Source organism: Cebus imitator, unplaced genomic scaffold (assembly GCF_001604975.1).
Source record: "Cebus imitator isolate Cc_AM_T3 unplaced genomic scaffold, Cebus_imitator-1.0 Scaffold111, whole genome shotgun sequence".
Lineage (NCBI taxonomy): Eukaryota > Metazoa > Chordata > Mammalia > Primates > Cebidae > Cebus > Cebus imitator.
In genome coordinates, this window is record NW_016107426.1 from 1,099,346 (window position 1) to 1,109,608 (window position 10,263).

The 10,263-nt window shown below is 55.6% G+C and overlaps 2 protein-coding genes across 3 annotated transcripts in view; one reads left to right on the forward strand and one right to left on the reverse strand.

Annotated features, from left to right (window-relative positions):
- The window catches only part of LOC108311073 (endothelin-converting enzyme 2), a 41,629-nt gene that overhangs the window by 5,827 nt on the left and 25,539 nt on the right, over positions 1–10,263 (forward strand). Inside the window, exons 2-3 of one of the 2 annotated variants that reach the window (XM_017538337.2) lie at positions 874–1,157; positions 1,668–2,139. In XM_017538337.2, coding sequence (XP_017393826.1) covers positions 874–1,157; positions 1,668–1,955 — 572 coding nt within the window. In that variant the 3' untranslated portion in view covers positions 1,956–2,139. Of the gene's footprint in view, positions 1–873; positions 1,158–1,667; positions 2,140–10,263 lie in introns of those variants that run through there. The other variant, XM_017538338.2, reaches the window with a different exon arrangement.
- On the reverse strand, positions 2,552–4,884 carry CAMK2N2 (calcium/calmodulin dependent protein kinase II inhibitor 2). Its single transcript, XM_017538344.2, has 2 exons — positions 4,457–4,884; positions 2,552–3,563 (listed from the first exon to the last, which is right to left on the reverse strand). Exons 1-2 carry the CDS (start codon positions 4,623–4,625, stop codon positions 3,493–3,495), a joined length of 240 nt encoding a protein of 79 aa, XP_017393833.1. The 5' UTR covers positions 4,626–4,884; the 3' UTR covers positions 2,552–3,492.

Here is a 10,263-nt window from a genome sequence, read left to right on the forward strand (position 1 = left end):
CTAAAAAAAAAAAAAAAAAAGAAAGAAAAGAAAAGATTTGCAAGGAATTAATTGGCTCCACTGTGAGTCCTCGCCTAGTTCCCCCTTTACCTGTTAATTCTGCCTTGGAAAACAAAGTAGGAGAATAACCCCTAACATGAAGCCTTTCCTGGGTTGATAGCTTCTAAGCTTCTCTAAGAGGCTGGGGATTAGGATAATACTAATTTATATTATTATTATACTACTAATAATATTATGGTCCTAATGACACCAGTATTATTCCCATTTTGAATCTGAGAAAACTGAGGCTCAAAGAGTTGAATGATTTGCCATGGCTGTGTCACTCGTAATATCAGAGCCCCGATCTTTGAAGTCCTAACTTTAGAGCTCCTTCAGCCACTCTCCAGCTCTTAGTTCTTAAGTTTAATGCATCACATCCTGTATATGGCCTAGGTATTGTTATCTTCATTTTTCTGAATAGGAAATCTGAGTTTTAGCTGGCTGTGGTGGCAGGCACCTATAATCCCAGCTCCTCAGAAGGCTGAGGCAGGAGAATCACTTGAACGCAGGGGGCAGAGGTTGCAGTGAGCTGAGATTGCGCCACTGCACTCCAGCCTGGGTGAACAAGTGGGACTCGGTCTCAAAAAAAAAAAAATCCAAGTTTCTCGTATTTAAACAACTTGTCCCAGCCCACACAGCTGCGAGTGACAGCCAGGGTTTGCACCCGGGCCTGTGAGACTTCCAAGGCTTGTGCTTTTTCTGCACTCCGACACCTCCTCTCAGTACTACAGGGTTTGGACTGAGAGGAAATGGGGCCAAGAGTGGATGGAGATTCGGGGGAGGTGAGAACCAAAGCTAACGTAGCTCTTTTGCCACCCATCCCCTCCCACCCAGGTTGCGGGAACAGTGCCCTGAGCTACGAGCTGTTCCTCGGAGGCTTCCCTGATGTGACCAGTGTGGACTACTCATCAGTAGTGGTGGCTGCTATGCAGGCTCGCTATGCCCACGTGCCTCAGCTGCGCTGGGAGACCATGGATGCGAGGCAGCTGGATTTCCCCAGTGCTTCTTTTGATGTGGTGCTTGAGAAGGGCACGCTGGATGCCCTGCTGGCTGGGGAACGCGATCCCTGGACCGTGTCCTCTGAAGGTGTCCGCACTGTGGACCAGGTGTTGAGTGAGGTGAGGGAGCAACGAGAGGAAGACAGATCAAGAGGTGGGGCTGTGGGGTCGAGGTTTCAGGGGACTGAAAGAAATCAGAAGCGAGAAGCATGTTTTGGAGCAAGTAGTGGGTCCCCTTCAGGAGTGTGGCTCTCTGAAGGAAGGGAAGGGTTAAGCTGGATCAAGATTATAGAGGGAATGGAATAGCTAGACTCACAAAGGCTGGTGCGTGGCTACTGGGTTGCCATAGGGATGCGGTAGCAGCCACGTTCCAGATGGGTGACAGAGATTGCAAAGGTGAGCAGTTATAAGAAAGTGACGCCTCCTACACCTGATATCACTCCTGTACCCCCTCTCTGAATAGAATATAGACCTAATCCCAAGGAATGGCCAGGGGCAGAGAAAGCGGCTCACTCTGCCATGGAAAGCCTGAGCTACAGATGTGGGGCTGGGAGGGCATCTGGAGCAGTACTGACCTTTGAGAACCCGAAGATCCACTTCTCACTGATGGCTTCTCTGTCTGCCTTGCAGGTGAGCCGCGTGCTGGTCCCTGGAGGCCGGTTCATCTCAATGACCTCTGCTGCCCCCCACTTTCGGACCAGACACTATGCCCAAGCCTGTTACGGCTGGTCCCTGAGGCATGCTACCTACGGCAGTGGTTTCCACTTCCATCTCTACCTCATGCACAAGGGCGGGGAGCTCAGTGTGGCCCAGCTGGCCCTGGGGGCCCAAATCCTCTCGCCCCCCAGACCTCCCACCTCACCCTGCTTCCTTCAGGACTCAGATCATGAGGACTTCCTTAGTGCCATTCAGCTATGAGGCTGGAGCACAGTTCTCCACTCTTGTACCATTCTGCCCTGGGCTCCTCAGGTAGTTGGAATTCCTGACTCAGGACTTGGGGTTGGGTCCAAGGTGCTTACATCCCAGGGGCCTCATGCCTAAGAGAGAGGGTGGGATTGAACCCACATGAACCAATACAGCCCAGCTCCAACTAGATCCGAGATCCCAGGTTTCCTTCTTCTTTCTTGTGTTCCTCAAATTTCTCCTGGGTTCCCCAACCTCCTCTGCCACCACACCAAACCACCAGTGATGCATCCCCTGGGCAAAGCTCAGCCTAACCCCTCTGCATACCAGCCAGCCTGGAGATCCTGGGGTTGTCCACAGGAGACTGCAGCCTTTGAACCTAGATTGCTTTATGCTTCATCCTCAACACTGGTGACCAGTCCCACCTGGGTTGTATCTGCACCCAAGGAGGCCACATCACAATGACGTTCCCAGGCCAAGCTGGCCTGCCTGTCTTGGCAACCATCCCTCACCAGCAACATGCTTCTGAGATTCCCAAGTACCTGCCCCCCTCCCATTTTGGCCTGGCTCCTGAGACCTAAGCAGCGGCCACACACACACACTCACACACACACAGGGAGGTCTGTGTTTATTCACACACTCCTGGTACAGTGAGAATGGAGGAACATTTACAAAGGGCACCCCTGGGTTAAGAACATCTTTGGGGCCACAGATGTCATCCAAAGGTGCAGAGCAGTCCCCATTTGGGTTCCCAGGGGCAAGACACAGGGGTCCAAGGTAAAATCGTATCTGGGCCCTTGGAAGGTGATGATACCTTGGGGAGAAGGGGTCTGCCAGAGAGCCTCCTGGGGTCACGCCTGGGCAGACTGGCCATGTAGTTGGTAACCGTGTTGGGGGCTTGTCTCACCCCAGCCTCAACACCCATCCTATCTGCCAGGCGCAGAAGAGCGTGGCCGAGACTGAGGGGAGGGCAGGAACCATGAGCAGAGCCAGTAAACAAAGAGTCGGATATAAAAATACAAATGTGCTGAGGAAGTCCCTTAGAAAGAGGCTGAGGCTGGGGTCACGCCAGACAGGGGTGGGAGTGAGGAACGGCCCGGAGGACTGGGCTCAGGTGGGTGGAAAGCTCATGCAAGTACGCAGCCAAACATCCCTGGCCGCGCGAGGTCCGACACGGGCAGCCGCCCGGTCTGCAGACCAGACTGGCCGGAGGGGGTGGGGCAGGGGAGCCGTGCGGGAGGGGGCGGGCCGGGAGCTGGGGGCCGCGGGTCTCCGTGTCCGTTCCGGTGTGCGGGGTGGGGCTGCGGCCCGAGGTTTTAAAGTGCATGAGCGCGGCGGCGGGTTCCGGGCGGGTCCGCGCCGCCGCTACCGCGGCCGCCGTGGTGCTGAAGCGGACAGCTCCAGAGTGCCAGGCGGCGGGGGCGGCGCGGCCCTGCAGCCCCCGCCCGCGGGCGCCTGGGCCGGAGCGGGGGGCGCCGGCAGCCGCATCGCCGGCCCGCGCTCCTGGCCGCTGCGAGGCTGGGCCCGGAGCCCGCCGCCCGAGCCGGCGCGTCTACACTCCGGACGGCGGCTTCTCCCCCATCCCCTTCAGCACGTCGTCTATCCGGTCATCCTCGATCACCACTGCGCAGGGAGAAAGCGCGTCAGCCGCACGGCCTCGGGGGGCGGCGGCGAGAATGAGCCCTGCGTCCTAGCGTCCCGCGCAGCTACTGCCCGTGGCCCAGCGACGCCCCTCGGAACCCTGTGCCGCGGTGTCCTCCCCGTCCGAACTCTCCTGGAGACCCAGCCCGCCGCCAAGCCTCTGTCCCACGGACCCCTTCCCCTCCCCTCCCGATGGCGAAACGCCCCTCATCCAAAGGCTCCAGCTATTCCCCCTCCCGGTGCGAGCCCTCCTGCCGCCTGAGCCTTCCTCCCTCTGAGCTGATCAGAAGCCTCATGGAACCCCCTCTTCAAGCCGCACTTAAGCAGAACCCCCTCCTCAAGTGGGGTTCACACCGAGTATGCAGCTAGTCCAGCCCCTCCTCAACCCGAGCCCTCTCGCCGCTGGCACCCCTCCTCCGACCCTGGCACCAACAGAGCCCCCCTCCCCATGCAAACAACCAAGGCAAGCTGGCCCCCGGCCTCCTGCCCTCTCCAGTTAGACGCCCCTCTCGACCCGAAGGTTCTCCGTAGCGTCCACCGACTCATTATCTGATCCCAAAGAATCAGCCCGTTACCCCGCGTTTCCACTTCCGAGCAGCCCCGAATGCCCCGACCGGCCCCTCCCCCTCGCCCGGGTGCCAGGGCTCTGCTTCTAGAGGTGGCGAGCATCGAATCCGGGGCACCGTGTTCCCGGGAGAAGGGAAGAGGGGGACACACTGCAGCAGCGGGGACGCCCCCCTCTAGCCCGGGCCGGAGAGCTGCTGGTGCGCGGGTCTGCGGCAAGAGCTGCGGGCACTCGGGGGGGAACGGCAGCCGGGGGGCGCCCAGCGGAGGGTTTCTGGGTCAGGCGGCGACTCCAGGCCAGGGCCGCGTACCTCGCTTGGCTCGGCCGATCTGGCCCAGCTTGGGGGGTCGCTTGGCCTGATTGCCCGCGAAGAAGGAGTTGGTGTCCTGCAGGCGGCAGCTGAAGGAGAGGTCGGAGCCCTCGGGGTCTGCGCCGAAGCGGCCCATCTTGTCTTCGCTGTAGGGCAGGATCTCGGACATGGCGGGCGCGGGTGGGCGCGGGGCGGGAGCGGGACTGCGGCGGGGCGCGGGCGGCGGGCTGGCTGCCGGACCGGCCCTAGCTCAGCAGGGGAGCCGGCGGAAGGATGAAGTCATGCAGCATCCGGGGCTGAGGAGCCAAGCGGGGCCTCCTCCCCCGCGCCTCCGCCTCCCGGGCCGCTGGGCAGGCGGCGGCGGCGGTGGCGGGGACCGGGCGGGGGCGGGGGCGGGGGGCGGGGGCGGCGGCGGCGGCGGCGAGAGCGGAATGACGATGAGCGCCCGACTGCGGCAGAGCACGGCGGGCGGGGCGCGGTGGAGGCGGGGCAGGCACTGGCCAGGGGAAAGAGGCGGGGCCGGGGGCAGGAGCGCACCCGGTTACCCCAGGAGCCGCGGGAGCAGTAGCGGGAGTTTTCCGCACTGTGGCGGGGAATGGCCGGCACGTGGGTCTTGGGGAATGGTACCAGCCAACCCCGCCGGGACCTCGCGGGAAGAGGCGGTACCGGAGGGGGGTGGGGTCGAGCCTGGTACCGGAGGAGCTTGGGGGAGGGTCTGACCCATGGGCTGGAAGAGGCGTGCCAGGGGGACTGGGAGCAGGAGGGCAAAAGCTGGCGGGGAGCGTTGGGGCGCGAAGGCGGCCGCAGGGCGTGCAATGGAAAGGGGGGACCCGGGAAACGCGGCGAGAGGAGACTCGGGTACAGGGTGAGTGGGGAAGGCACTAACCCACAGCGCGGGAAGAGCTGGGGCCAGTGGATGGTGCCCTCGCCGTTGGCGCGCTCTCGTGCTAGTTGCTCTGCCGGTCTTAAATAGATCCTCAGGGTCTGTGCGTCTCCCGCCTGTGTCTCTGTCTCTGCCTTCGCATGTGTCAGTCTATCGCCAAGTGCCTGTATCTCTCTGTCTCTGTGCCCTGTGTCTCTTTCGCTGTGTTGTGGCCTTTGTCTACGCCTGTCCCTTAAGTGTCTTTGCCTTTCTGTATCTGTCTCCGTTCCTGGCTCCTGTATCCATGTGCCACAGTGTCTGTGTCTCCTGAACCTGGGTGTTTCAGTCTCTCCTAGAAGGGATCTATAGTAACTGGGCCGACGCGGCACACACCAGGGCAGACACCCCCACCCCGCCTCCCACCAACCCTGGCCCGGCGGCTGGGGCAGAAATGCCGATTCGAAGCTCCCGCCGCGCCCAGCGGCTCCTCCGGCTCTGGAGGCCAGCGCTGCTCTCGCAGTGTAGGAGGAATGAATGGCGGCATCGCGGGGGGCGCCCTGGCTGCGGGTGACGCGGGGAAGCTCGGAGCACCTGAGGACGCGGAGAGCGCCGGTGTGTGCCCCAAGGGAGTGCGGGAGGGAGGAGGGTGCCCCCGCCCTCCTGGCTGGGGACCGCGGGTGAGTTCTCGCCTCACCGACGGGAACACGCCCTCTCCTCCCTTTGCCTCCCGCCCCCACAACCCCTCGCCCTGGCTGGCCGTCCGCCGCGGCGTCACCTGCTTGCCAGCGCGTAGGAACTCTGGCGCAATCACTGGCCTTGGGGAGGAGGGGGTGTCTCACATGCGGCAACGGTGACGGCAGCACTGATAAGGGTAATGATCAACCTGTAGGTTCATTCCACACTCCAGGCAGACGCGCTTTCCTTCCTTCATCTGGCCATATCACACAGCCGGTGAGCCTGCCTTGTAGTGAGTCTCCTTCCAACACTTCCTTGCCAAGTGTTCCTACCGGGACACACGGACAAGCGCAATGGTGGCTGCCCAGGAACTGGATGGGGGGGGGCGGTGCCACAGGCTGCCTTGGTCCCAGCCTCACTCAAGGCCCCAGGCCTGGGGACCCATCATTATGAAGCCCTCCTCTGCTCTGTCCTAGTCTCTGGGATGAGGGCCACAGCTGGAGGTGGAAGCCCAGCCTGGAGTGAGAGGAGTCCTGAAGCTGGAAGGAAAATAAAGGCGGAAGCTTGGGGTCACTGGAAGAGAGTCCAGAAAATTCCGCATCCACTGGAAGTTGTCCAGCAATGGGTTGCCATCCTGATTCCCACTTTCTCGGTCACCTTGAACTGAAGGACCCATAATCATGGTTTTAAAAAATTAATTCGTTTGTACTTAAAATATTTTAGGAGGCCAGGCGTGATGGCTTATGCCTATAATCCCAGCTCTTTGGGAGGCCGAGGAAGGTACATCACCTGAGGTAAGGAGTTCAAGACCAGCCCGACCAACATGGTGAAACCCGCCTCTACTAAAAATATTAAAAAATTAGCCAGGCATGGCACAACCTTGCAGTCCCAGCTGCTTGAAAGGCCAAAGCACAAGAATTGCTTGAACCCAGGGCAGTGAAGGTGGCAGGCAGCAGAGATTTCACTCCAGTCTTCTAGTCTGGGTGACAGAGTAAGACTCCATCTCAAAAAAAAAAAAAAAGAAGGAAGGAAGGAAAGAAAGAAAAGAAAGAAAGGAAGAAAGAAAAAAGCTTTAGGAAACTAAAGAAAATCACTTTTACACTGTTGGTGGGAGTGTAAATTACTTCAACCATTATGGAAGACAGTGGCAATTCAAGGATCTAGAAATAGAAATTCCATTTGACTCAGCAATCCCATTACTGGGCATATACCCAAAGTATTAGAAATCGTTCTATCATAAAGACACATGCACACGTGTTTGTTGCCGCACTGTTTACAATAGCAAAGATCTGGAATCAACCCAAATGCCCATCAATGATAGACTGGACAAAGAAAATGTGGCACATATACACCATGGAATACTATGCAGCCATAAAAAACGATGAGTTGGTGTCCTTTGTAGAGACATGGATGAAACTGGAAACCATCATTCCCAGCAAACTGACACAAGAACAGAAAATCAAACACTGCATGCTTTCATTTGTAGGTGGGTGATGAACAATGAGAACACCTGGGCACAGGGAAGGGAACAACACTTAATGGGCTAGGTGGGAGGTAGAGGGGAGGGGAGGGGAAGGACAACGGGGTGGTGGGGCAGATGAGGGATAACACCAGAAGAAATGCCTGATGTAGGCAATGGGGTGTGGGGGGTTGGGGGGGCATGTATGTACTTATGGAACAATCCTGCAGGACACAGGATGTGCACATGTACCCCAGGGCCCAAAGTACAATTTAAAAAAAAAAAAAAGGAAAAAAAGAGAAAATCACATAACATCTTTTTTTTTTTTTTGAGATGGAGTTTTCCTCTTGTTGCCCAGGCTGGAGTGCAATGGCGTGATCTCAGCTCACCGCAACCTCTGCCTCCCGGGTTCAAGCGATTCTCCTGCCTCAGCCTCCTGAGTATTTGGGATTACAGGCATATGCCATCATACCCAGCTAATTTTCTATTTTTAGTTGAGATGGGGTTTCTTCATGTTGGCCAGGCTGCTCTCAAACTCTTGACCTCAAGTGATCCGCCTGCCTCGGCCTCCCACAGTGCTGGGATTACAGGCTTGAACCACTGTGCCCAGCCTTTTTTTCTTTCTTTCTTTCTTTTATATTTCTTTTTTTAAAAGGCTAGTCAAGTGAAGCAGTGGTAGTGGAGAAGGAACAAAGAAATCTGTAACTGGTTGTGATCAATTCGTTGTAAACACCACTGCACTCGCACCAGCCTTTTTTTTTCTTTTTTCTTTTTTCTTTTTTTTTTTTTTGAGACAAAGTTTCACTCTATTGCTCAGGCTGGAGTGCAGCAGCAGATCTCTGCTCACCACAACGTCCCTCTCCCAGGTTCAAGCGATTCTGCCTCAGCCTCCCAAGTAGCTGGGACTACAGGCACGTGCCACCATGCCTGGCTAATTTTTGTAGTTTTAGTAGAGATGGGGTTTTCACTATGTTGGCCAGGCTGATCTCGAACTCCTGACCTTGTGATCCTCCCGCCTCAGCCTCCCAAAGTGCTGGGATTACAGGAATGAGCCACCATACCCTGGCTTATGACATCTTTTATATATATCCTTCTAGTCTTTTTCACCATGTGGCTGAATGCTATGTTACCTCTCTAAGTTCCATGTGCTAGACTGAAATATGGGGATTATAAAACCTACTTATTAAGGAAAGCTTTTCTGGGCACCATGGCTCACACCTGTGAATTCCAAAGGCTCAGAAGGTTGAGGCAGAAGGATCACTTGAGGCCAGGAGTTGGAGACCAAGCTGGGCAACGTAACTAGGTCCTATCTCTAAAGAAATAAGTAAATAAATAGGCAAACCAGGCATAGTGGCGCATCCCTGTGGTCCCAGCTACCCGCAAGGCTGTAGTAGAAGGATCACTTGAGCCCAGGAGTTTGAGGCTGCAGTGAGCCATAATGGTGCCACTGCACTCTGGCCTGAGTGACAGAGCAAGACCCTGATTCAAAAAAGAAAAAAATGACAATTTTGTAGATGAAACTGTTCTGGGACAAAGGGGGTTGTCGCAGGAGGTAGTGAGTTGCCCTCACCTACAGTGCCAAAGAAGAGGCTTGAGGGCTCTCACCAAGGAGGAGATAAGAGCATTGTGTGAGAAATGGAAACAATTCTCTCTTCTCTCTGCAGAATGAGGGAGATTGGAAAAATGACAGTTTATCCAGAATTCACTTGGTTACCTCCTTCTTAAATAATTGTATTCCCATCCCTGTTGTGCCTGCTGGATCATGGCTAAAGCAAAAGCCCTAAGTACAGACTTGTGGAACTATGATAATTTAAAAGCTTCAGCTATGTAAAAATGTAGGGGGGTTTCTTTTTTTTTTTTTTTTTTTTAGGTTTTGCTCTTGCCTCAGCCTCCCTACTAGCTGGGATTACAGGTGTGTGCCACCATGCCAGGCTAATTTTTGTATTTTTTTTTGAGACAGAGTTTTGCTCTTGCTGCCCAGGCTTGATCTTCTCCGCCCCCTGGGTTCAAGCAATTCTCCGGCCTCAGACCCCTGAGTAGCTGGGATTACAGGCATGCGCCACCGTGCTGGGCTAATTTTTGTATTTTTAGTAGAGACGGGGTTTCTCCATATTGGTCAGGCTGGCCTTGATCTCCCAACCTTAGGTAATCCGCCCGCCTCCGCCTCCCAAAGTCCTGGGATTACAGGCGTGAGCCACCGTGCCTGGCCAACCAGGGGGGATTTCTTTAAATTCTGCTCCTCTCTTTAAAATTCTGATATTCTGCATCCTTCCCATGAGAGGAAAACACATTTTTACACTAAAATGAAATAGTTTGTATGGAGTTGTGTGACAGTGCATTGTCTCTCAATTTGAAACTTGCTCAAACCTCAAACCTAGTAAACTTGCTCTGCATGCTCTAAACAGAATAACATGCCTTATGACAATTGAGTATTAGTGGCACAGTCAAGTGGAAACTGTAGACCCCAGTAGTGGATTGAATAGGGACTCCCACAACAATTCATGTTCACCTGTAACCTCAGAGTGTGACCCAGGGCCAGGTGCAGTGGCTCATGCCTGTAATCCCAGCATTTTGGGAGGCCAGGCCAGGAGGATGACTTCAGCCTAAGAGTTCGAAATCAGCCTGGGCAATATAGTGAGACTCCATCTCTACTAAAAAAAGTTAGGCATGGCGGTGTTTGCCTATAGTCTCAGCTACTTGAGAGGCTGAGGTAGGAGGATTACTTGAGCACAGGAGTTAGTTGACAGTGAGCTATGATTGCACCACACTGCACTCCAGCCTGGGTGATAGAGCCAGACCCTGTCTCAAAAA